Consider the following 27,179-nt stretch of genomic DNA (forward strand, 5'->3'; position numbering starts at 1 on the left):
TATCGCATGCTGCCATTTTCTTCTTGCTGCCTTCACCTTAATCAATTTGGCTCTTAACCAACTAAGGAAACCTTAATATTTACGAAGACCCTTTTACCTTGTAGAAGGAGAAGTACTAAGACCCAGGACAGCCATCAGCAAGTATTCCTTTGGCAGTAGGACACGTGGCCAGTTCACAGCGCTCACCACTATCAACACCCCACCAGGAAATGCTGATGTCGGCCATGGTAAGCGAGAAATACAGAAGCACCCCCATGAAAGCCAACCCAGCATCCAAGGCTGCTGAGAGAACATAATTGTACCGTTGCCACCACCTCTTTCTGTATTTGAAAATGAAGTAGTTGAATATAGTTCCAACCACAATCCAGCAGTTGAAGTTCACACTTGTAGCTGGCGGCATTGCTGCTGTAGCTCCGAGAAGCACTGGAAGGTTAATCAGTGAGATCCATTTCTGGTTGGGGAAAGCTTTCTGCAGCAGCCATACACAGAGAGGTCCCACGGCGCCTACAAGGAAGAACCAATTGAGCGCTGAATAGCTGCCGAGGGAGCCAAAAATTCGTTTTGGTCCGACCAAACCCCAGATGACGGATGCATCGAAGAAGACACGGTCGCCGGGACATTTCCAGGGACTGTTGGGAGGTAGTAATTCATCCTGGCAGATGTTCTCAACGGTGTTCAGCAGCCACCATGCCACTCCAAGATTGATTGTTCCAGCTATTATGGTTCCTATGCACTTTTGTGGAACAGCAAATTAAAAGGACATTATATAGCAATTAAGGCGTTAGATAATGTTTTAAATTCAATTGAGTTTCCGGACAGTTACTATTTTAGAAAATTGCTGACTAGAAGAAGACCCTATAGTGCTTAAAAACTCATTTATTTATCTCCCCCTCTTTCGCGGAAGTGGGACAAGCCATATCAAGGTGTTAGGGGAGAGAAACACTAAAGAAGTCAAACAAGAGTAAATTTATATACATAATAGGATATTACTTCTAGTCTAAAAGCCTAAGCTAATGAGCTTAAGTCCACTTAAGTATATTAACTACTCATTTTTTTTATATTTTTTCAATGCAGGACACAAACCTCATAAGTGCATGCACAACATAAAGAAATAGGGAAGGGGAGAAATTACACTATCAAAGCTAAATAGGAGAGAATGGTTTTTAGGCGAGACCCACAAAGATACCCTATCCAAACAATTGCTAACTGAAAAAGGACCCCGTAGTGCTTAAGAACTCATTCATTTTCCGCTCATTGGCGGATGTAAGACACAAGCCCAATTTTTTTAAACAGGACTCAGAAAAGTACTTCATCCAAACAATTGCTCATTGGATAGTGCATATATATGCCCATTTATGTGAATAAAGATGTCTTCCAATGGAGCACGTTTTGTATTGCTCTTTTAACTATTTTCTTCCAAGTAAAATGCGTGTTCCGGTCAGAGGATTTACCTGAGCAATGAACATTGATCTTGGTGGAATCTTCATGTAATGGCCTAACTTGAAATCACTTAGAAAGGAAACTGCCTGCGCCATGCTTATGTACCCATAGGTCTTGAAGCAGACATTGGCTATTGGCCTACCTGGCAACATGACACCCATGATGTATTCTGTGATGATGTTTAGCCCTGGTGACTGCCATTTGAAGAGCAATCAATCTAGTTATGAATCAAAATTACATAACTGATAGGAAAAAAAAAAAAAAAACTGCAACTTCTGCTCTATCGGCTTGCAATCATCCAGAAGAAAGGCTACCTGATTTGTTGTGGCTGTTATGATGCTGACTGGAAGAGTGAAAGTTAATGCAAGTCCTGCCGCAAAGATGAGCCCCCACCATGGCATTTGGATCTGATCGTTCATGAAAATGCATAATGCTAGAGAGAGAATCAACGACACCGCAAGCATCACATAGAACCACCAGTTGGGTATGTCCTTGTATTTCCTCATTAATCTTGTGTGAATATCTTCCTTCCCACTATATGAAGCTCGGAATTGCATATATATGTCCCTGATAAAACAAACAGCCAAACGAAAGTCATCGAAACTTTTGTTCTTATACCATATTAAACCACTATAATTAATTAGTTACCTCCCGTTAAACAGTGCCACATGAGTGAGGGTAGATATGATGGCGGCAAAGCCAATGCCATATGTGAGAGCAAAAAATACACTCAGGTGAATGTGTCCCTGCCTTTCATATGCTGGAATGTCCAGCTGGAACTTGTCGTCCACGATGGTTGATACGTTGTATTTATGTCCTTGGGCATTGAATAAATGTGAGGAGAAGATTGGGAAATTTTTGGCATCGTACAGATTTACTCCCCAGTAGGATATTGGAACGAGCACATACAAGATTAGGAAATAGCCCGCAGCAACATTGACAACGGCAAAGAAGGGGCTGATAAGAGGGCTGCCAAGGTATGAGGCGATGACGGACCAGTCGAGGGAAAAGGACCCAAGACCGAGCCCACTCATGCCCGACCCAATCTGCTGGGCTGTCACGGACTTTGGGAAGGCCCAGCAGACCCATGAAATGGTTGACAAGGTGGGAAAAAGGTAGCCCGGGATTATGTACCAGGAGAAGCTGCATATCAGTGCAATCAGGAAGAACTTCCCCCGTGACATGCGGCGGTTGTCTTTGTCATGCAGAGCCCTGTAAGAAACAGCCAAACAGGGCGGTTGATGATCAGTCTTCATCTTTGTCTTCTTTGTTAAAATGCATGAAGGCAGTGCCAAAATAACCAATTATCTCAAAAGCAAATTATAAGACTCTGTTTGCTTTAGTGTAAAATAATTTATGCAAGATTTGGTGCGAAGAAAGATAATATATAGTCTAATAAAAACTTTTTCAGTTTAAGTACTAGAAAACTTTCTTTAATTTTTGTAAAATGGTTATCCTTTTTAAAACCGTAAATCATTTTTCGAGTTTGAGCTTCTCTTTTTCAAGTTGCAGAACCACAGCTGAAATTGCTGGCCATTTTTCGCCGTTTCTCATTTTCGTATGAGCTAAATGCCAAAAAATGTATTCAGGAAAATCTTTATTTTTGAAAAGTGATTTCGTTGAATATATTTCCGACAAAAAAAAAATTTACATCAAAACAAACGAAGCCTAAATGAGAGATAGAGTACAGTTATTATTGTGCAGTCTAATTATTACTGAAGACAAATGACAAATTTAATGACTTAACTATTATTTAAGCAATAATCATGATGCTATAGTACCTTGAGTAATCCCGAGTACATGGACAAAAATTTGTTACAAACTAGTTTTTAGCTAATTTATATATATACAAACTCATCTAATAAAGTGACATGTGTCCCTTTACATGTGAAGAATCACACATTTTTTTTAATAACATGTACTTCTTATATGTTTTTTTAATAGTTATGGGACACGTGTCACTTTATTAGATGGGTTTGTAGCAAATTTCTATCCAAATCACACAAGGTCTATTTTTACCTTTCTCTGACATTATGTACACGGTACACCATTAAATACAATAAAAATAAAATCTAAACTATAAAGTAGATCATATCTTCTCCATTTAGTTGAGATGAATGAAATGGTTAATTAGTTGGGATTAGATAATTTAATGTCTTAATTACTGTGTATGCTTGGTGCATGGAAGTGTACGTAATAACTGGAAAATTTGTAATAACTACAAATTTATTACTAACTGACTTAATTTAGAATAGTCGAAAGCTAGCGTTACGCCACAAATTTATTACTAAATGACGTCCCTATATATATAAACTATTTCACATGCAAATTTGGCTCTTGAGAGTGGAAAAAGTAGGGTTAAAAAATTGACATTAATTAATTTCACAGTGATCAAAACTATGGAGTGCCTCAATCGGTTAAAAATCATCTTTTTAATTCAACGACACCGTTTTTCCTGATCAAAATTACCTGAACAACGAGACCTGAACCAGACTACTCGGCCACCACATGTGTGCAGGATCCACCACGTACTTTCTCAGTATCCCAGCCCACCCATATCCCAATACCTGCACGTCCAATTAATCCACCAAATGCAAATTAAAGATTAAGTTGATAAAGTAAATATATAGTGAATTTGATAATATAATTTTTTAAAAATTTATAAACAAAAAAAAAAAATTAACAATGTACGTAAAATTATTTTTTAAAAATTTATTGATAATCATAATCATACCTCACCTGTGTCGTGATGACAAGGATCCAACTAGCGAAGAAGGAGATTTTTCGATGATAAAAGGCCCTGATAATGTCCACGATGCTGATCGCATATGCGGCTCCGCTCCCAAACCCCGCGCCTGCATTGGCGAAGATGGAGATGAGCACGTGCTCCTTCATGTTGAAGGGTCCCGGGTTCAACGAGAAGTACTGTCTGTCCCCGAACCCGGGGATCCGAAACGTCGTCGTGGGAAGCGCCCTGGCCATGAACCGTCCGATGGGGAGGGTCCCGACCTGGACCGAGATCATGGAGATGACGAGCGGCTCGGTCCGGTACTGGAAGAAGGTGTTGAGGAAGGAGAGCAGCACGCACGAGACTAGGCCCAGGAACCAAGTCCGGAAGGTCCACACCGGGAGGCTTGGGTCGTCTTCGTTGGACACCGTGAGACGGACCTCCTCGACTGGAGACTCGTCGTCGCTGCTTGTGGCGGCGGTGCGCTCGGTTTCGAGGGCGGCGCCGGCCATGGCTAGTGAAAGTGGTTTTTTCTGTTTGAGTTGATAAGTGAAGAGTGGGACGGTTCGAGGAGAGAAAATGGGTCTCAGAGTAATTAGTGGGAAATCTGTTACTCAAAGCCGTTACGTTTGTGGGTTTTACGTGTCACCTCAGTAATTAATCTTTCACTCTTATGTTTTTAGATTCATTTTTTTTTTTTTTGGCAGTAAAAATTATTGTTAAATTTTGAATGAATTGTCATCATATTGACTAGTGCTTTTTCAGGGTACACGACGCTATAATTATTTTTTGACTCTCTGAAAAGTTGTTTAAGACTGGTTAGCGTCACCTATAATATTTATTTTAGGAGCACTTTATTATTAATTTTTTTTTAGGACGGACAATTTTATGCTAAAATGACAAACTATATATAAGCTACTTAAATTTTAGGCGGCAAGAGGGAACTTTTGCGGCTTTCCGCCCCCCCTACTTTTGCGGCTTTCTCCCCCCCCCCCCTATGTTCCCTCGAATTGAAGTTGCCGAAATGGTCTTGCATATAGATAATTTTAAAATTGACACCTTAGAAAAAAAAAAAAAAAATGGAATAGATGAACTAGCTTTGTCCAATGGACCAAATATCCCACACATAAAACAAGCATGATTCATGAAATTAAGCAAAATGTATACCAAACAGAAGTAGATTTTTATAGAGACCTACTATAAAGATCCTCAATCCTTTACATTAATACAAGCACCTTCTGTTTCTTATAGACTTACATATATTAAATATGAGACTTAGAATATTGGGCAGCCGTCGACCGATATACCCTTGGCAGTGGGGCAAGATGCAAGTTCACAGTGCTCAATATCAATGTTAGGGTTGGAGCCCCACCAGTGCAAGTTTCTGTTCTCCATGCCAAATGAGAAGTAAATCAGAACAGCCATGAACGCCACTCCGGCATCCAAAGCTGCAGACAGGATATAATTATACCTCTGCCACCATTTCTTCCGATACCTGAAGATGAAAAAGTTGAAGAATGTTCCGACCAAAATCCAGGAAGTATAGTTCAACGTTGTTGCCGGCGGCATATAGCCTGTCGCTCCCAGAAGCACCGGTAGGTTGATGAGGGGAATCCAAGATTGTTTTGGGAATGCCTTGTGGAGGAGCCATACAGCACATGGCCCCAATAATCCCCCAAGAAAAAACCAGTTGAGGGCCGAGTAGTCTCCTTGAGAGCCAAATATGCGCTTGGGTCCAACCAAACCCCAGATAACAGACGCATCGAAGAAGACACGGGAGTGGGGACATGTCCATGGACTGTTTTCAGAGATGTTTGGTTGGCATATGTTTTCGACAGTGGTCAAAAGCCACCATGCCACGCTGAGATTGATTGTTCCTGCGATGATTGTTCCAAGGAACTAGAATGCAAATGAAATATTATGTAATATCACATAATTGGTTGATTTACTACAATTGTTACTATATATATAATGAGAAATCAGAAAAAAAAATATTATGGGTGAATTGTTCGAGTGTAGAGAATAGTGAAGATACCTGTACAAGGAACATTGATCTTGGAGGGATCTTCATGTAGTGGCCCAATTTGAAATCACCAAGAAATGAGATAGCCTGGCTCATGCTCATATACCCATATGTCTTGAAGCACACATTGGCTATTGGTCTACCTGGCAATATTATTCCCATTATGTACTCCGTGATCACATTGAGTCCTGGCGTCTGCACACAAGTGTTATTAGTGGACGATGATTTCTTTTTTTTTTTTTTTGAACAAAGTATTTTTATATAATATAAAGCTGAGAAGTGATTTTTGGATTAATTGATAAAAAATTTCTTTAGGCTAGCTACAGTCACTTATTTTTAAAAAACATAAATAACATAACGTTAATTTCTTTTTCTTTTTTTTTTCTTTTTTAAAAAAAAATTAGAAAAAAAAAGTAGTCGTGTAGTCACATTCTTTAGTGGAAGAGATGTATGATTACGCTGTTACCTCATACTAGGACAAAGGTGATTGCATGGTCACCCATAGCTAACTTATTTTGATGGCCGTGTAGCCAGTTTCACTTGAGATAAAGGTGGTTGTGCGGCCATCCCTAACCTATTGTGGTGGTCGCACAATCGCTATAACTTGGTCAGAGTGGTTGCATACGCCACCCAAACCCTCTGACTTAGCTATGATTTTCACTTAGGAGCCGATTAATAAAATAATATTACTTTATCTCATGCAACCAATTAATACAATATTATTTTTGTAAGTTGTCATGTACGTGCACAAATTAAGTGAAAAAAAATACATACTTAAATGTCAAAATCTGTTCTCTTATTAAGCAAAAACAATATTTATTTTATTCTTGGTGAGGATATATATATATATATATATATATATATATATAGATTACGAAAAGCTTGAAGATTACCTGATTGGTGGTAGCAGTTATGATGCTGATGGGAAGGGTGAAGGCGAAGGCAAGAGCAGCTGCGAAAAGAAGGCCCCACCATGGCATCTGGACCTCCTTTTTCAGGAAGATACAGAGTGCAAGGGAGACAGCGATAGTCACAATTAGAAGCAAATAAAACCACCATGAAGGTATGTCCTTGTAGTTCTTCTTCATTAGTCTTGTATGAATATCCTCCTTTCCTTTTGAAGATGCTCGATATCGATCATAAATCTCCCTGTACCATTATGCTAAATCATTATTTATCTTAAACAATTAAATTTAATAACAAAATGAAGAAAACATTAATTACCTTCCATTGAACAAAGCCACGTGAGAAAGTGTGGCTGCAATGGTCGCAAAGCCAAAGCCGTAGGCAAGAGCAAAGAAAATGCTCAAATGGACATTCCCTTGCTGCTTATACTGTGCACGATCTAACTCAAAGTTGTCATTGACGATCAATGAAATATTGTATTCCTTGCCTTGAGCGGTAAACAAGTCGGCGGAATAAATGGGAAATGTTTTAGCACTGTAAATGTTCAACCCCCAGTAGGAAATGGGAACTACAACGTAGACTATCAATGTATACCCTACGAAGACATTAGCAATTGCAAAGAAGGGGCATATTAGAGGGCTGAATAGGAACGAGGCCACTGTTGTCCAATCCAAGGTCAAGGCCCCAATCCCAAGCCCCTTAAAACCCGACCCGATTTGGTGGGCTGTCACTGAATTGGGAAAGGCCCAGCAGACCCACGAGATGCTTTGTAGGGTTTGAAATAGGTACCCGGGAAAAAATTCCCAGCAAAAACTACAAACTAAGGCGATTACAAAGAATTTCACTCGTGTCATTCGGCGTTTCTTTCCTTCCTCTTCTTCTTCTTTTTCATGCAATGCCCTACAATGTCAGTCAATATAAAATTAGTTTATAATAATAATAATAAAATTAGATTTTCAGCAATTTAAGCAATAATTATAAGAGAGCTCTCATATATATGAGAGTCGTATGCATATATAGGTAAGTGGCTAGGCAGTCCAATACTTATTTGGGTAGGTGAGTCTCATGTAAACTCTCTCACAATTGCTTTCTAAATTATTGGAGAAATGATCTAAATCCATTAGCATTTGGGCCATGGCTAGCTGTATACTAGCTTAGGGATTGAGATCGGGTGCAATCAATTGAGGTAGGTTGGCTTTGCATCTCTCTTTTTGTGATTGCATGTATTACATGTAATTCAGACAATTAATTGCAATCAAGTTCCCCATATGAAAACGTGAAATTCACAATCATGAGAACTAGCTCATAACTAGTGCTATGCACATGATTCTTCATTATAATTTAATTTTTTTTTTCCTATTCAAATAAACGAAAGGGAAAATTTAATTCCAAAACTTAAGTGCAGCATCTCCATCGTATTTTTTATTATAGCTTGTTTAGGTTAAAAATAAACCTATCATGACTCCTTAAATAAAAAGACGCACTTAATGAAATAAACCTATCACAACTCCTTATCTCTTCCTCCTTCAAGAGAGACGTGGAGAGAGAGAAACATGGTAAACTATAATTATCCTACATTAAATTTTGTCACTTAATAAAAAAATATATAAGGAAACATTTTAAAATAAAATCTTAGAATAATAAAAGAGAGATGTGAAGAGAGAGGCCATAATGATCTTACATTAAGTTTCATCGCTTAATCAAATTCATATAAAAAAAATGTTTGAAACAAAATTTAGGAATAATGAAAAATCCGCTCTTTATCGAACATAATATATAAGGGCCGGACAACCTAAACAAAAGCTCTTAAACTATTAAAATAGTTCAAAAAAATAAAGAAATAATAGATCAAATAACACGGGTCTATAATTTTTTGATACGAAGACCAAGAAAATTGGCCGAGACAATAAGACTTGGCGTGGCAGATGGCACAACCAAATATCTTTATCAAACATATTAATGGTGCAAAATTCCGCACGTGTGTCCATAATCATATAAAAAGCATACCGGAAGAGAGAGATTTGAACAAGAGTGCTAGGCCACCACATATGAGCCGGCTCCACCACATACTTTCTCAGCAGCCCAGCCCAGCCGTATCCCAACACCTACACACCACCACGATAAGCGCATGTTATCAAGAACCGCCGGCGCCGGAGACCAACTCCGTTAATTTGAAACGTAGCAAAAGTGAGAAAAAATGAAGAACCTTACCTGGGTAGTGCTGATAAGAAGCCAAGCAGTGTAGTAAGAGATTCTCCGGTGATAAAAAACCTTTATAATGTCAACTATATAGACGGCGTAAGCCGGGCCATTTCCGAAAGCGCTTCCGGCATTAGCAAATATGGAGATGAGCACATGCTCCTTCATGTTGAATGGGCCCGGGTTGAGAGAGAAGTGGCGTGACCCGAACCCCGGGATCCGAAACTTGGTTGTGGGGAGAATAGAGGCCATGAGGCGTCCGATTGGGAGGGTCGCCACCTGGACGGTGATCTGTGTGATGACGAGTGGCTGTCTTCTGTATGAGAAGAATTGGTTGAGGAAGGAGAGGAGGGCGCAGGACAGCACCCCCAGGAACCACATGCGGAATGTCCATACCGGCAGTGACGTGTCGTCTGTGGTCGGTACCGTCAGCCGGACTTGCTCTATTGGTGACTCCTCCTCTTCCTTCAGTACTTCCTTGCTTTGTGCCGCCTCTGTTTCTAATGCTTCCATTTTGTGCTTTCTCTCAGTACGCGTGAGAGATAAATAAGACCACTATATATATATATATATATATATATATATATATATATATACACAGAGAGAAATTTGTTTGTTTATTGTGTGAGTTCCGATGGGGGATTAATTAGTGCAAAGCTGTGTATTTAGTGTCAGAATATGACTATTAAGTGTGCAGCAGGCTAATTAAGGGCGATGACAACAAGGTTAGGAAGTGGGGGAAGCCTGCAGGTATTTAAACAATTTGGTCATCTCCTGTTCTGGATCCTCCGATAGGGAAGAAATTGGATATTTTTCAATTGTTAATCGTAGCCTTTTTTTTTAAAGTCAATGGTCTATAAAATCATTTACACCTCAAAAAAAAAAAGTCAGCATTTGATGCCTCGGTGATATAAAAGCAGTTGGCATTTTATACACCATTAAATTTAAAATAAAAGGTCACGATTAACAATTGGAGAATTTCTAATTCCTCCTCAATTGGAGAGAATCTCCTCTTTGTTAGCTAACCCTCTCATTGTCATCAATTTTTTAACCAGGGAAATGGACATGCTTCTATTATTAGAACCTAAGCTCTTGCTTTGTCTGGGTTATAACCCAATTAATTAATTATTTTTTTAAAAAATATTAATATAGTACATAAAACACGTAAACAATCACTAATTGGTTTGACGTGACATGCCAATATTTTTAAAATTGAAATATCCCGGCACACAAGTTTATATTTATTGTAAAGTATTTAACCTAAAGTTTTAAATTTAATTGATTAGCATGGTGAAAAATCAGTGCCTACAGTACTATAAATTTACGTTTTTTTTTTAAAAAAAAAAAAAAAATTCAGATTGCTCAAATAAATAGTTTTTTCAGTTCAAATGACCTTTCAAATAAAATTAATTGCATCTGTTTGGATCCATTTGAACTAGAGAGAATTTAAATTTCAAAAGATTCTAGATTCCAGAATTTTCCAAATGTAACCAGCTGGCATAAAGAAGTAATTAAAGGCTTGCTACTTCCTACTTTACGTGAGTGATGGTGACTTGCATTGGAAAAAAGAAAAAAGTATATACAAGTGTTGTCACTCTAAATTCCACACATTAAAGCCAATGGTGCATGTAGCCACAATACGTCTCAATCGTTTGCAATAACATACCAAGACTTCAATTTTGTCCTTTCATGGGGACAACGTAACGTGATTAGATAAGCCATCCTAAATGAGATGATGTTATTTATTTTATTTTATGGTTCAAATTTAAAGTTTGTATATCTAAAGTAAACATACATAATATTAATATTGGTACAATTTTTTTTCAAATTTAAATAATATGACATCATATATATATATATATATATATATATATAATTTCTAGAAACATCCCATGAATCAATCAAATCTCAATAGCTCATGTGTATGTTGCGTACCCCGCACGAAGAAACATAGACATCCATTCTCAACATATTCTTCTACGTCATCAAGTTCCCTCACTATATTCCTAGAGCTTGAGCAATAATCGTCTGACCAAATTTTTCGATCTGAATTGGTGAAACCATCTCTCTTTTTCTCTCTCCAACAAGATTGCATTAATCATAGATTCATACATAAGGAATAATTACGTATCCGTAGTAATTAGTTGCCAAAATTGCTTACAAGAATTGTAAGAGAGTTCATATAACCTCTTTTATAATTGTTGTTTAAATTGTTAGTAATTTGAGCAACTAATTGCAATGAATCACAATCTTTAAGTATACAAGGTAGAGGAAGGGGATCCCATCATAGAACCCAAAACAGTGCAATGCCCAAAAAAAAAAAAAAATTTAAAAAAAAATTGGAAATAGACCAAATAAATAGTTCGGCCTAAGGAAGAACTTCTCTCTCCAAGAGGTTAGAGAGAGAAGTGCATTGCTAGCAATTCTAGCAATTTTGTTGTTTAGATTCTAGCAATAAAGATCCCAACAATTTTGTTGTTCCAATTGCTTACAATTCTAGTTGAGCTATCTGAATAGCAAATGTGAGAGATATATAGGACCCACCTGTCCAAACAAGTTTTAAACTACCCATTCACTAGTTTGGACAGATGAGTCTACTAAAGGCTCACATTCCAAATTCAGAGCCCTAGAATAATGAAGCATGCTTTTTTTCTTTTTCTTTTTTTTCCTAATTAAGCAATATCGAAGGACTAATCAAATGCTGAAATTGCTAGACATTATCCATTAAGCAAAAATTCTAGCAAACCCGCCAATTTTTATTTTTTTATTTTATTTTATTTTTTCTTAACTAGAATGATAACATGTCAGCATGTAAAATGTGATACAAATAAAGAATCAGTAGATTCTATTATGATGCCTAAATTGGATTAAGGCCATACTTGACCAAAAAAAAAAATATGCGAAAGGACAAAAGTATATAAAACCATACATTTCACCATTCTAATATAAATTTTTTTTCTCTGCCACTCTAGCGGCAAAAGCTATGTACCTGAAAGCTACGGGTCCAATAATCAACTAAGGATTAGCATCATATAGCTTGGATCAGGGGCACGGCTTGAGTCCGGTTCGGCACAAGATGCAACGGAGTGCATATCAGTATTTGAAGACGCGTGACACGCCACGGCGAACTTCTGCATGCAGAGAGCTAGGCACGGGACACGAGCCAAAGCCTTGAATCAAGTCATTCAAGTCAAGTATATGAACACAAACTTGACTATAACATCATGGTAGCCCTCTTCCTATCTATCAATCTCCCTCAACTTTATTGAAAACGTGAGGATGAACAAAGATTTGACATGAAATTTTTGGAATTTATCCGGCCCGGCCACCCAGACAATGATATCAAATAAGACCACCATAGTCTCCACATGAACAGCGTCCATTGACAAATTTATGAAGCCGCTTGCTATCTCGAATGATGATTTCCCTAGCAGTCAGCAATGAAACGAGCTTAACAAAATGATGGCAATCCCTGCACATAAAGACACTCTTGATAACCCTTATTGGCGCAGCATTTGGCGTGTTCAACAGCCCAAATGCAATAGCCAACTTTTCACTGTGATAAGCAGTAGAAGAGGGTGTCTTTTCTTCATCCTCATCAGTTATCTCCAAAGTTTCTAGAGACTCGTATCCAAGACTCTTTGCTCGGTCAAGCAAATTCTCCAATGATTCATAAATATCTGCGCTATGAAAATTCGACTTGTCGTTCGGTTTGAATGAATAAACCTTGTCTTTGATGCTAATCCAGCTCCAATCCTGTAATTTTCCAAGTTTCTCATCTCTCATCACTTTTCTCAACCTAGAAACATCCTGCCATCGTCCTGCAGAGAGGTACATATTCAACAGCAAGACATAAGTCTCTGTATGTTTTGGTTTGAGCTTGAGTAATTGGTCAGCCGCATAAAATGCCAATTCTGAATTCCCATGACTTCTACACCCCGCAATCAAGAGAGACCATATAAACTCATTGGGTTCCAAATCCATTTTCTTGATAAAATCAAAAGCTTCATTTAGCCGACCCAACCTCACAAACATATCAATCAGGCATGCAAAATGGTCCATAACAGGCTTAATCTTATATTCTTTTTGCATCAGCTCGAAATAACTGAGTGCTTCATTGACCATTCCAGCTTGGCTACAAGCTGATAGAACACCCACAAAAGTAATCTGGTTTGGTCTAACTCCAGCTAGTCTCATATCCTCAAAGAGCTGCAACGCTTGCTGAGACCAGCCATGCTGAGAAAAACCTGTAATCATAGAAGTCCATGATATCATAGTCCTTGTATCCATCTCCACAAAAGCTTTACTTGCTTTCTCAATGCTTCCACATTTATTATACATATTAATTAGTGCAGTTCCCACTACCACATCCACCAAAAACCCGGTTTTAATGGTCTGAGCATGAATTTGTTCCCCCTGTTCTAGAGCCACCAATCTACTACATACAGTTAAGATACTTGAGAAGGTGAATAGATCAGGCTTCATGCCTGACCGGTTCAATTTAACGAAAATGCTGAGTGCCTCATATCCACTTTTGCATGCTGAAAGATCATCGCCCACAAGTTCCATCATCTGGGCGTGGCCCGCAATCATTGCGTTCCATGTAACCAAGCTAACAGTTTCCATTCCATCAAACAATTTATGAGCCTCACTAACCCATCCACATTTAAGGTACAAATACATGATAGAATTTGTAATGGGTATATATGATTCATAGCCAAGTTTAATGCTCATCGAGTGAATTTGAGACCCAACACCCAAAGACAGTGTTGTACAACACAAGCTCAAGACACTAGTCAAGGTGAATTCATTGGGTTTGATGTCATTAGCAAGCATCTCAGAAAAAAACCTTAAACCCCTTGCAGCTTCACCATTATCACCAGAAGTGGAAATCGCTGCAGTCCATGAGATCACATTCTTTTCCCTAATCCCCTCAAAGGATTTAATAGCAGATTCCAAGTTGCCAAGTTTGGAGTATAAGCTACAAAGGGCATTGCCGACACTTGTGTCAAAGTCAATCTGGTATTTGATAATATAGGCATGAAATTGCCTCCCCAACTTAACAGATTGCAACAAAGAACAAGCATTTAAAGCAGTTCCTAGAGTATAATTCGTAGGATAAGCCCCAGTCTCCAACATTTCTTGGAAAACCTGGATGGCAAGTGCTGGCTGCAAATTGTGAACATAGCCCGTCATCAGGGTCGTCCACGACACAACATTTCTTCTAGTCATATTGTCAAAGACTTTAAGTGCATTTTCCATGGCTCCACATTTTGCATAAACATTAATAAGGAACGTCATGGTGAACAAATCTCGTTGTGTTCCTGTCTTCATGATGTGACCATGAACGATTTGTGCATCCAAAACCGAATTTCTCTCCATGCACTCTTGCAAAAGGGGGACATAACAAGATGATTGGACCTTTTCCGGCCCCTCTTTTATCATCGAAAGTGCCTCTCGGAAGTCCAGAGACCTAAGTTCTGAACTTCCATCCAAATGGGGGAGCGTCTGATTCTTCTGATATGAGATGCTTTGACTCTGAGATACAATATGCAGCTTTATGATCACTCCATGCTTGATAGTACACATTATGTAGGCAAAAACAAGCTCATGAAAGTGTTGAACTTCAAAGTACTTTAAAGAATATACAGCAAGCTTAAGCATCATGTATCAGTCAGCATTATCAAAGTTCTTTTTCTTTTTTTTTGCTTACTAAATTGCAGATTGTGCTGATTCAGCTCTTAAAATCAAGCTTCTCCAAAGATTAAAAAAAATTTTAGTGTCTCTAATTTGAACATGTTATTCGTCACTACAAAATGCAAACAGCAAAACCATGGAATTAAAACCAAGTATATGTCTGCATATATACGAGTCTTATGAGGTTTCTAACAACAAATCATGTACAGCCAACATATGCAAGTTTCTCCAAAGCTAAACCTCCATATATTTCGTCAATTACTTTCAAAAAACACAGTGGAATGAACTCGGAACTTACTACATATTTAAAGAAGAAGAAGAAGAAGAAGTACCTTTTCCGCGGCAGGAGAACCGGTTGGGTGTTTCCTGAATTCTGGGTCGAGCTTGAGAGTGCGAGTGACAGCAACTGAAGGCAAAGAAGCCATCGAGGATTTTTGGGATAGCGTGTATGTCGGATTAAGGAAATTCCTATAGAGCAGCCAGCAGTTTACTTATCCTCTCCTATCTATTTGTCCGGGTAAAATTGTGGAGGGAAGGGAAGGGACGCCTTTGTAAACTTAGGCCAACACCTAGCCACCACCCGCTGCCCGCTGCCCGCTGGAAATAGTAATTAAATATATAAATTTAAGATGCATTTATCTCTTCTCTATTTCTCAAACAAATATATATATATTTTTTCAAACTGAACTATAGGAATTTTCTTTAGTTCAGTTTTATTGAATTTACTATATGTGATTTTTAGATGTATTTTTAAAATTCACGTGAGAATTACGTTGTTAATTTTATAAAAAAATACATGTGATATTGGCATATTTTTAAAAAATATATCAATTTTATAAATTAAATTAATTAATTTTTCTCTAGTTTCAAGGAACACTTTATCCTTATTTCTCTCTCTTGTTTTTTTTTTTTTTTTTTTTGTGTTTCGTTTTTTTTACCTTATTTTATGCTTTTATGAACTTGACCGTCTTCGTTGATATGTATGTTGTGCATCATGCTAATTAAGGACAATGCTATATATAGTAATACTACTCACCCATTTTATCACATTTACACTTGGCAATTGGCATGAGTTGAATTAAGGTAAAATGTTTTTTACGGTTAATAACTTTTTTGGTACCTGAGTTTTCACCTTTTTATTTTTTTTCCCTGAGTTTTAAAACATGACAAATCTAGTACCTAACCTATGGGAAAAAGACAAAATCAATACCTCTATTAGTTCCGTCAGTCCTAATTAACGAGTTTAGTAGGAAAATCAACAAGGAAAGCTTGGAACCCTAAAAAGTAAAAATAATTAAAAATTTAAATTTTTTTTTTTTAAAAAAAAAAAAAACACGAGTTGCCACTGTTTGGTTGCCGAGAAAACAAGGGAAAGAATGTGTTGCCGAGTTGACAAGAATTTATTTTTATTTCAGACACTATTACATGTCCAAGTTCTTTCGGGTAATTTCAGAAACTAGTTCTAAGCTTTCCTTGTTGATTTTCCTACTAAACCCGTTAATTAGGACTGACGGAACTAACGGAGGTATTGATTTTGTCTTTTCCCCATAGGTTGGGTACTAGATTTGTCATGTTTTAAAACTCATGAGAAAAAAAATAAAAAAGTGAAAACTTAGGTACTAAAAAAGTTATTAACCCTGTTTTTTAAGTGATCATTCAATTCATGCCACCTATGCCACATTAACCAATATGAAGTAATTTCTCAAAAAAAAAAAAAAACAGTATGAAGTATGTGTGATAAAATAGGTGTAACAAATTGATTTATTTTGCTCTATATATATAAGAAATTCTTTCTTCACTCGATCTAAGTAACAACAACTCTTTCTTCCCTCTATCAGATTCTCGATAAAGAAAACCCAAAATGAATCATTCTTCTCTGAAAAGGTATACATTCTTTCTTAAAATTAATCATATGTGTTTCTTAAGTTGATTTGGCAAGAAGTTACGAAAAGATCAACTATGGACCAGCCATGCAAATCATTGACCCCAAAAAGGGTATTCGTAACTTCTTTTAGGTGCATTATTTAGAATTTATTTCACCTGAAAAAGGGTCTGATTTGAAACCAAGTGAAGAAGTGAAAGTTTGAGCCCTATTAAATTATAAATCCACTTTGTTAATCAATAATTATTGTTAGTTAATCATTTTCTCTTTCAAAAAAAAGTTAATTCACTCTTTTCTTCTTTCCTTGGGTTGGAGAAAGAATGCCCAGCAACATAAAAAATTAGAAGGGGAAATGATTAGAGTTGCAGATATTAATGAGTATAGTGATAACCATTTGAACTACATCATATCAATTATGAAAACCGCATCATATCAATTATGAAAGCGAGTTTTTCCGTGATTTTTAGAGAGGCACTGTGACAACAGTTGCATTGGTTGTTACAAGAATATGAGAATTTTTCATCACACGTGCTCCTGTCACAACTCCCATGGAGATCGCACCGTGGCCATCGTGGTCTCATTTTTGATCATGTTCCTAGTTATTCTAGGGGGCACTGATAATGAAGTACAGGGAGTGAAAGTGTAGCCTCAACCTCCAGTCGTTGATGATCCTCCCGTGTTAAACATCACCCACAACGATGGTGTTGTGTTGGTGTTGCTATTCCGTTCGACCAGAGCTTGTGTCCTATTTGTTTGAGCAACTTTGAGAACCCCCATGAACTATTTGGGACTGCTACTTGGCTACCCCAAATAATCGATAGGGTGACAAGCCACATCCAAAACATTTTTTTAGGGTGGTACGCCACCCTCATTGGCTGCAATGGCAGTGGCCAACCACTCCCAAATAGGCTTTAGGGCCACTTCATAACATTTGATCGGGGTGGCCGACTCCCCATACAATTCATGAATCCTTTTTTTCTCACTTTTTAAAATAAAATAAAATTGGATGACATGGCATTATCCTTGCCATTCATTACAAATGAATGGGCAGGATATGAACCATTGCTGGAAAATCTTATCCATCCCATGACGAGCAACCTTTTACTTTTGTTCCACTTGTCCCCTTTTTTTAAAAAAAAAAAAAAAAAAAAAAAAAAAATTGTACGGCTTTACCAAACCCAACCCCCAACAAATCGATTATGCTGTGTAAAAGAATCTCAATAATCAATGTTTATATTTTGCAAAGCATCAGTTAACAGAATTTAAATTTACATTTGTGGGGAACAATAAAACAAACATAATCTTGATTATATAAATGGAAGCTCAACATGCTCCTATGCTTTTATCCCTCCGCTTCCTCAGATATTGAAAGCTTATTGACGCGGACATGGATGGTCCGCCCAGTAAGGAATGCATCTGCAGAAATAAGTCTCAAGTGTGAACGAAAAAAAAAAAAAAAAAAAACCCTAATGTTTCATGCCATTTCTAAAAAGAAAATCTAAATTACTACATAAGTGTGTCTCATCAAGTTAGTGTTACATACCATTGGTTAAGCAAAGGACATGTTCTAAATTTTCAGTGGTTTTTTTAAATAGCCTAAGAATAAATCATAGGCATCCAACCCCTAGGCCTCTAATTGCAAGCTAATAAAGAACAGGCATACTATCAAAAAAGAATAATGAAAATAGCAAAAAATAAATACAAACGCATGAAATTAGAAAACAAGTACTTTTTCTGACATGGAACAAAACAATCCAATAAGATCTGACATATGACACAAGTGCTACAATCAAATTACTTTGCTTTTGAAATGGGTTGACAAACCTTGCACCAAAAACAACCTTCTTCAGTCCTTGTATCTCATTGTTTCTTTCTCAAAGCCAACAGTTGGAAATTGTTTAGCATACTCCTCAACCTCATGCCGGAGCTTCGCGATCTCGGATTGAATGTGCACATCAGATTTCATAGTTGCCACGAAATCCTTCAACTTTGGTCCTGGATTTATGGTATCAGAACACACACGTGAGCATAATGTTGGCGGCCAATATTCATCACTAAACATTAGAACATTAGAAGGAAACAACGAATGTCTAGAGGTGATTAAAGAGTAAACCTTTGGCATCACCCTTGATCTTCAAGGCCAACTTCACGGCTGCATCAAAGAAGTCAGCTACTTTAGCAAAATCCTCCTCGATAAAGCCTCTAGATGTGAGAGCTGGGGTTCCTGAAGCACCAGAGAACAGGCCTTCATCAAAATAAAGTACATGGCCAATAATCAGCAGGTATAAGATGATCAGAGGAAGGCTGTACCCATACGAATGCCGCCAGGAACCATGGCAGACACATCCCCAGGAACAGTATTTTTATTGGCAGCAATATGAACTAATTCCAAAACCTTTTCAACTCTTGACCCATCGATTGCCTATCAAATAAAATTTACAAAAGAAATTACTAATTCCCTTTCTCATATATAAACTGTTTGTAGCCCAGCTAATATAAAAAGCATCCATCCATCATACATCGAAGTTTTATGATTTTCCAAAATGAATTTCTCTAAAGTAACAGGATTAATTCATTAAATCCAAATATTAACTACTGAGGATCAGGGTCAAAGAGTTTCCTGCTCCATTTAGTTCTATTTGTACCACAATTCACTACTGAACAGGGGGTTTATGCAGCAAAACAAGAAAATTCCATTGGTCACTTTTTCTCAGTAAAAGTTCCCTTCAATAAATCATAGGAAATTTGTTCTTGAAGAGTTTATCCAACATGCAAAAACACCTGAGGATAGTCCTAATAAAACTTCCTGCAAGGAAAAGAAAAATTACTAAATAACTGTTGCCAAAGGAAGGAATATTTCCTTCTACCTTGTTTCTCAAATTCACCAACACTAAATGGTTCTCAGTTCCACCAGATACAAGTTCATAGCCCTTCTCTAACAAACTCTGCATGCTCAGAGCAAGTAGAAGAGTAAGCTATCAGAATAAAATTATGAGACGTCAAAAAAATAAAAATAAAAATGTAGCTAACTTGCTAAATGTTAGATAAGTACCCGTTCATTGTACCTGTGCAAATGTCGAACAATTACTGAGAACTTGCTCTTGATAAGCCTTGAACTCTGGAGTTCTGGCCTGTGATCACAAAATAGTCCAGGAACCAAATATACATGAGCTTGGCTATTTTTCCTAAAAGAAAAGGCCCTATTTGGCATTTTTCTAAAATACTAATTGCGGTTTCTTTTGGACAAACTCAAATAAAACAACCTGCTTCAGTGCAACTGCTAAACCAGCTATGGTATGATTGTGTGGACCACCTTGAAGTCCCGGAAAGACAGCCTGATTGATTTTGTCTTCATAATCATACAACACCTGTTGGATAAAACACAACATTTGAGCAGTTCATTCTAGGTACTTCACTTCAGAGCTTATAACATTGGTACCAAACGAAACCATGAGTGACTAAAGAAAAACTAGCACACAAGTAGCAAAACAGGATGGAAAATGCATGAATCGACTCTAACTGGAAGCCGAGTGATACATTTTCCCTTCCACATTCATTTTCTTATCATTTGACTTTCAAATATATATATATATATATATATATATATATATATATATATATATTAGGATGACTCACTTCTTGCCCTTGTTTGTTAATCTCTTTCACCCCCTTCCTAAAGAAGATCATAGCCCCACGTGGGCCACGAAGGGACTTGTGTGTTGTGGTTGTCACAATATCTGCATATTCAAAAGGAGATGGAATAACGCCAGCTGCAACTAATCCACTGATATGTGCCATATCAGCCAGCAAAACTGCTCTCTGCTTATCACAGACCTGTCAAAACCAGCAGAAGTAAATTTAGTAGTCTAATCAATTAGAATTTCACTAATGCATGGCCATGATCATCGCAATCGTGAAGGTCAAGCCAAAGTTTACCTTACGGATGCGTGAATAGTCATAAAGGCGTGCATAAGCACTCGCACCAGCAACTATTAGTTTTGGCCTGAAAAGAGCGGCGCTTTTCTCCAGCTGCAGATATTTTCATTCACATAGTTCAAACCTTCATCAGATTTTTTATTTATTTAAAAAATAAAAAATAAAAAATAAAGGAAGTGCAGTTTCCGTGAACAATCCCAAACAAAAGTCAAAAATATCTGAAGAGCTAAAAAATTAGCCCTCTACCAAAGCCTACTGCAACTCAACTTTTATAGTATGAAGAACCAACAAAACCAAAATTTCATAATTTAGTTGCAATTCCATATTACTTCAGTTATATAATTTCAATGCTTTCGCCAATATTATCTGCGGAAAGTAAAAAAAATTCATTTCACTCCATATATCCTATTTCTGAGCATGAACATAAACAATACTGGTATTGTGGCCTAACATGCCATATCTGACAAAAAAACATATGATTAGTATGAGAATTTCTACAAAAAAATATGAACATGCATGATAGTAGCATTCCAGAGAGTATTTTCTATTGATTAGTACGAGAATTTCTGCAGAAAGGCATATGATAAGGTACCTGATCATAGTCAATATAACCAGTGCTCTCATTCAATCTGTACGGCATTGTCTCAAAGAATATAGACACGGCAGATATCTTCTTAGTATCAGTCTGCACAATGGCCAAAAATTGATGAAGACTTGTGTATCATATAGTATATGAACAAACAGCATTCCTTTAAAAGTATAACTACAGTAATTAGATTTCACTTCCAGATACTAAAGCCCTTCGGACCACAAGAAATTCAATTTCTAAGATGTTGGTTATAGTTGCACAGTTTCTGGAACACTTTCAGTACCCATAGTAATTTTGCATATAAAGAAAGAGAGAAGAAAAAAAAAAGAAAGAAAAAAAAAGGAAAATCTTTTCCACATAAATATGCATAATTCCTTCAAAGTGAGACGGGGTGGTGATGATAAGCTTTGTTGGGTTCCTTCTAAGAGACAATCGTTTGAAGTTAGATCATACTACAATATTCTTGTTTCTCATGATAGTACTACTTTCCATTGAAGTAGAATTTGGCAGAATAAGGTTCCCTTGAGAGTGGTGTGTTTTGCTTGGTCAATTGCATTAGGGAAGATCATTGCCGACAATCTAAGGAAACAATATATCATTGTAGTTGAGTGGTGCTACATGTACAAGAAGAATGAAGAGTTAGAGGATCATCTTTACTCCATTGTGAGATTGCCAATGCTCTTTGGAATTCTATCTTTAGCGGTGTAGGGCTGGCTTGGGTTATGCCTAGTTGGATGGTAGATCTCTTCGCTTGCTACAGAGCGATGGGCGGTAGATTTCAACTTGATGTAATTTAAAAGATGATTTTGTCCTACCTTATGTGGTGTTTTTGGAGAGAAAGAAACAATTGGAACTTTGAGGACCATGAGAGGGCATGGGTGAAATTGAAGGCTTTCTTAAGACTATTTTTCATTGGGCTGCCACCTTTGACTTTAATATTTTGAGCTTTCATGTCTTTTTAGCTTGCATTCTTCATGTGTACTTGGGTTGCGTTTTTGCACTTTCTAATGAATATGTGATTACTTATAAAAAAAATAGATATGCATAAAAAACATTCCTGATCATCTGCACATAAGGTGTTCAAAAAATGTGTTCAGTCTATTTATAGCAATCAGAAAACACTATGGCCCTTAAAATGCTGGTTTTCTGATAGTCCAATTTTAAATGTTCAAGATATGGAAACTAATTATACGTAACAGTAATGCCCTTTCCAATGCATGCAATAATATATTGTGTATTTGGAGAATTTATGTTGATTTTGGAAAGAGAGAGATCTTTAATTGGCTTATAAATCCACAAACTGCCAAGTGCTTGCATAATACATGTGTGCTTCACCACATGTATGCTTCATCACAAATGTCTTACTTGTGTGTTTCATCACAAAGCTTCTCAACCATAAAATCACTTACAAAATTTTCCTTCCCATCTTTCCTGCTAACCATTTATCTGGCTCAGTGAAGGTTGAACCTAACAAAGAACACTTAGACAGGGAAATAATGATTTACTTCTGACTCAATTTTCAGTCACATATATTCATAACTATAAATGTTTATGTTCTCAAAATAATCCATATTGTTTCCACAGACCAAGACATTAGAGCTGACATTAAGGGGTAAAGATGGCTAACTTAATGTATAAAACATGGAAGAATTTTAAATATCATTAAGCAGAAGATTGGGAAACTTACCCCCCTGTATTGAGTAAGTTTCTATGTCTATACACATCGCATATTATCTTTAATATAGTAAAAACATTTACTAATTAGTCTAAAAACCCACTTTACATCTGAAAAGATTATCAGATGATATACAATAGTTATGTACATAGGTAGTTAATACATGCTCGACATAGATATACGATCATACAATATAAATTTTATTGACAAAGGCTGTTGCTCTGAATTTTGCTTCCCAGGCCAAAAAGGAAAACAAAGGCACCAACCACAACTGAGAACTAGAGAGAGGTATTCATTTGTAATCACCAAAAGCAGAAAAATACAACCAAATTCACCAGGCAAACCAAAGGCATAGGCACCTGATATCCATGTGAAAGATGACCACCGTGAGGTAGATCAAGAGCCATGATTCGCTCATGGGGTTTCAACAATGCAGTATAAACTTGAAAATTAGAAGGGGATCCAGATAGCGATTGCACATTGACTGCAAAAATAAAGTACGCAGTGACTTCTATTAAGCAAGTATTCACGATACAGTCCCCATTGTGTGGCAAAAATGAAAATGTGAATAAAAGAGAAATAAGCATGATTCAACAAATGCAAGGGATAAAGCCAACGAATATAACAAGTTCCTGACAACATAAATGCACATTAACTGCCCATACAAATATAAATATTATCTCAGAAAATGGGGGGAAGACCAAAAAGGTTACGATAATTGTATGCTGGTAAAATGACTTCAAACACAAAAAGAAAACCCATATCTTGGCTTAAATTAGCCTTCCAATCAACAAACCCCAAAATCTAGAGCCTTTTAGCCCATCTTTATAGAGCACAGGGAACCACTAAACTCCAAATTCAAAGGCTGTCTTATATCAGTAAGATCTGATTATTGTATCAGTAAGGCTCTCTGGAATTATTTCTTCAAAACTGTGAAATATAAATTTAGGCAAACAATTGGGAGAGGACCCTCATCGAACTGATATTTTTGAAACAAATGTATATTTAAATTTACATTACTGATGTTTGTCTAACCATGGATACAAATCATATGTTTAGTTCGATACCTCCCCATTTTGCGGGATCCAAATTAAAAGCTTCTAATGCGCGCTTTTGGCACAAGGACTCAGCCATGTCGATGTACCTGAATGGATAAACATTCAAAGTATATATAACATATATAGATTGTGAAATTTAAAGTAGAAGCAAAAACCAATAAATCAACAAAACTAAAAAATACAAGCCAAAAAAGAAACGTAAAACACAAAACACCAAATAAGCAAAGAGTAATTATTTACAAACTGGCAACTTGTACTCTAAGGCACACACTGAATAAGGAAGCCGTCATTTCATTTATCTCATTAAAATCAAAAACTTCCCCATTGCATCAGACAGTGCCGGTTGTTAATAAAATCACTAACCAAGAAATATATATATATATATATATATATATATATATATACACACACACAGAAACGTACTCATTTCCTCCGTAGTATCTAGCTCCAGGATACCCTTCACTGTATTTGTTGGTCATGACAGAGCCAACAGCTTGCATCACTGACAACGACGTGAAATTCTCGGAAGGTATAAGTTCAAGCCCCTACATATACAAAAATGAGATTGTCCCAATCACCACAAACTAAAATTTCAAATCAAAACTCAGATTAAACAATAATTATATCACATCCATTCTAAAGATTAAAATCTAAACTAATCTTATCGCTCAAAATGAACTTGAAGAAAAAAGAGAAGCTCGATATGATGTATGTACGTATGCACCTTCCATTGCCGAGCTTTCTCGAGCTCGATTATGTCGGCAATTTCCGGGTCCATGGCCTCCAGCGGAGCATTCAACTGCTTAACCCACTGCAATAAAAAACTTCTTAGCACGAATTCATTTCATATAATGAAAACTAAACAGAACCAGATCAGCTAAAGCTGTTGAATAAACTTCCTTAAAAAATCAGAGATCTAAAATGCGTTTTGTTAAGAAAGAAAGGGCTTACGGTAGCGCGAGCTTTTTCCTGCTCCCGAACTGCCTCGTTGGGCAAAGAGGACTGCGATCCAAAGTCAGTATCAACATTAAGGATATGGCGGGTAAAGATGAAGATGAAGATAAAGATAGAGAAAATGAAAACGGTTATCGCGGAGAATAATTTCTAAACCGAGAAAAGTACCATGTGATTCACGAGTGGTCGAATAGGGTTCTTGACGGAGGAGGAGACTCTGCGGAGAGCCATTGCTGCCATTGCCATAACTGCTCGTGCGAGAGAGTGTTTGTTTTTGAGTTCTGATGTTTTGTTTCGGTTTTGGCAGTGGGTGGGTTGGTGGAGAGGTTGATTTAAGTCCGCGTAATCCCCATCAAACGGTCTAATTGATTATGTCAGTATGTCACGATGTAATTTTCAAGCAACCAACCAAAAAAAAAAAAAATGAAACCAATAATTTTAAATGTTCAATTTTCATCAAACTTTCATCCGCTTTCATCTTTATTTTATTTTTTATTTTTTCTAATAGCATGGGGTGTTAAGTGAGCAAGCCGCTCGCTCGCGAGTTCGAATCGACTCGTACTCGACTCGATTATTAAATGAAACACTTTATGAACATAAATCATGGCTTGAATATTAAACGAAACAAGTTCGACTCGACTCAATTAGGCTCGTGAGCAAGCTTGTATAAGCTCATGTTTATATATATATATATATATATATATAAACTAAGTAACACATAATTAATTATAAATCTCATAATTATTAAAATCTTAAAATTGCATTTATATTTAAGCGTTAGAAAATGAAAAATTCTAGATCTTTCATGATCAAAGAGAGAGATAGAGAGCAATCATTAAAAAGACTCCGATTCAATTAGAGCAGACTCAAACGAAAGGAAGAAGAATCAAATAGAAGTTATTGAAGAAGATTGCGAAAGGTAAAAACTATTGAAGAATCAAATAGACTCGAACACTATTACTACCTGTTTGGTGAGCGAGAGTAAGAGAGTGGGAAATGAGAGTTCAGGTGGAAGATGCGCTATGACTTATGAGGGAGATTGAGAGAGAGACGTTGGAAAAAAAAATTTGTAGGGGGCGTTGTCCTAATGCAGTCTGAATACATCTTAACTTGTCTCACATTGCTAAGAAAACACCAATCCCCAAATTTACTTATCTATAAAAAGATGCATATCCTCTCTCTTTGAAACCAAGTGTCTTGCTGTATTGACTCAAACTCCATATTCGATTAGTTAGGCTAAGCAAATGCTTATGCAAACTGGCTTCTTAAGCCATTTAAGAGTACTTGAAATTTATATATATATAAAACATTAAATATAAGAGCCAAGTCGCGAGCTAGCTCAACTAGACTTATTATGAGTTCGAGCTTAATTTTTTTGGCTCGCCCTTGAGCTAGGCTCGAGCAAGTAAAATTTAAACGAGCTAAGCCTGAATAAGGAAAACTCGCTCAAGCTCGACTCGTTTACACCCCTCAGGTTGCATGCTACTTTTTTTTTTTTTTTTTCTAAGTAATTGATGGGAAAAAGGTTGGATATTGTTTTTTGTTATGGTCTATTTTGCTAATTTGGTCGAGGGGTTACCGAGCCACCATTTTTTTTCTTTCTAGTTTTTAGCTTCTTTTTTTTTAAGAAAAAAAAAATTGCAAGGGTAATTTTGTTTTATTAAAAAAATGTTATGGTCTTTTTACGGGCTTTAAGAGGAACATTAACAATTAGCTTAATAGTTTAAAAGATATATAAACCTTTTCCTATTTATTTATAGGGGCTAGCATGATGGAAAAGGGCGAGTAGCAATGGCATTATATGACTTTGTAATTATGAAGAAATTGTGCTATCATTTATGTTCGACCACTATTTGTTGAGTCCAAGCCCATCAATCAATTTTGGGCGCTCCCTATAATTCTTTATCCAAATTTTAAGAAATTCAGGTTAGAAATGAGAGGGCGGAACGGAATGAGGGCGGGGTACAGAGAGTCCACGCAAGTAGGCTTCACACCTCCTCTCTCAGTCTAAAAAAATTGGACAGGAAATAAAAGGGTAAGATGCAAGGCTTGAGGTACATTTCAAGTAGGCATCGCACCCCTATCTCATTTC

The 27,179-nt window shown here is 36.9% G+C and overlaps 4 protein-coding genes across 5 annotated transcripts; all 4 read right to left on the reverse strand.

Annotated features, from left to right (window-relative positions):
• On the reverse strand, positions 1-4,697 carry LOC132190224 (oligopeptide transporter 2-like). Its single transcript, XM_059605145.1, has 6 exons — positions 4,180-4,697; positions 3,910-4,007; positions 2,089-2,652; positions 1,755-2,007; positions 1,452-1,634; positions 1-733 (listed from the first exon to the last, which is right to left on the reverse strand). Exons 1-6 carry the CDS (start codon positions 4,678-4,680, stop codon positions 116-118), a joined length of 2,217 nt encoding a protein of 738 aa, XP_059461128.1. The 5' UTR covers positions 4,681-4,697; the 3' UTR covers positions 1-115.
• A 598-nt stretch (positions 4,698-5,295) lies between these two features.
• LOC132189793 (oligopeptide transporter 4-like) lies at positions 5,296-9,814 on the reverse strand. Its single transcript, XM_059604585.1, has 6 exons — positions 9,309-9,814; positions 9,105-9,202; positions 7,416-7,997; positions 7,085-7,340; positions 6,204-6,386; positions 5,296-6,067 (listed from the first exon to the last, which is right to left on the reverse strand). Exons 1-6 carry the CDS (start codon positions 9,807-9,809, stop codon positions 5,444-5,446), a joined length of 2,244 nt encoding a protein of 747 aa, XP_059460568.1. The 5' UTR covers positions 9,810-9,814; the 3' UTR covers positions 5,296-5,443.
• Positions 9,815-12,063: 2,249 nt separating this feature from the next.
• Positions 12,064-15,505, reverse strand: LOC132190591 (pentatricopeptide repeat-containing protein At4g21065-like). 2 transcript variants are annotated; one of them, XM_059605627.1, is made up of 2 exons: positions 15,326-15,505; positions 12,064-14,834 (listed from the first exon to the last, which is right to left on the reverse strand). In XM_059605627.1, exons 1-2 carry the CDS (start codon positions 15,416-15,418, stop codon positions 12,639-12,641), a joined length of 2,289 nt encoding a protein of 762 aa, XP_059461610.1. In that variant the 5' UTR covers positions 15,419-15,505; the 3' UTR covers positions 12,064-12,638. The 2 variants fall into 2 exon arrangements, with proteins under 2 accessions (XP_059461610.1, XP_059461609.1); XM_059605626.1 differs by having other exon boundaries at positions 12,064-15,105; positions 15,326-15,382.
• A 2,581-nt stretch (positions 15,506-18,086) lies between these two features.
• On the reverse strand, positions 18,087-25,394 carry LOC132189422 (serine hydroxymethyltransferase, mitochondrial-like). The gene is made up of 16 exons (XM_059604162.1): positions 25,256-25,394; positions 25,085-25,135; positions 24,858-24,944; positions 24,557-24,678; positions 24,143-24,219; positions 23,435-23,559; positions 21,404-21,496; positions 20,812-20,904; positions 20,512-20,709; positions 20,139-20,243; positions 19,941-20,006; positions 19,743-19,820; positions 19,186-19,297; positions 18,989-19,099; positions 18,700-18,870; positions 18,087-18,291 (listed from the first exon to the last, which is right to left on the reverse strand). The coding sequence occupies exons 1-15, from the start codon at positions 25,331-25,333 to the stop codon at positions 18,722-18,724; spliced, it is 1,545 nt and encodes a 514-aa protein (XP_059460145.1). The 5' UTR covers positions 25,334-25,394; the 3' UTR covers positions 18,087-18,291; positions 18,700-18,721.
• Positions 25,395-27,179: the final 1,785 nt, after the last annotated feature.

This window comes from Corylus avellana, chromosome ca8 (assembly GCF_901000735.1).
Source record: "Corylus avellana chromosome ca8, CavTom2PMs-1.0".
NCBI lineage: Eukaryota > Viridiplantae > Streptophyta > Magnoliopsida > Fagales > Betulaceae > Corylus > Corylus avellana.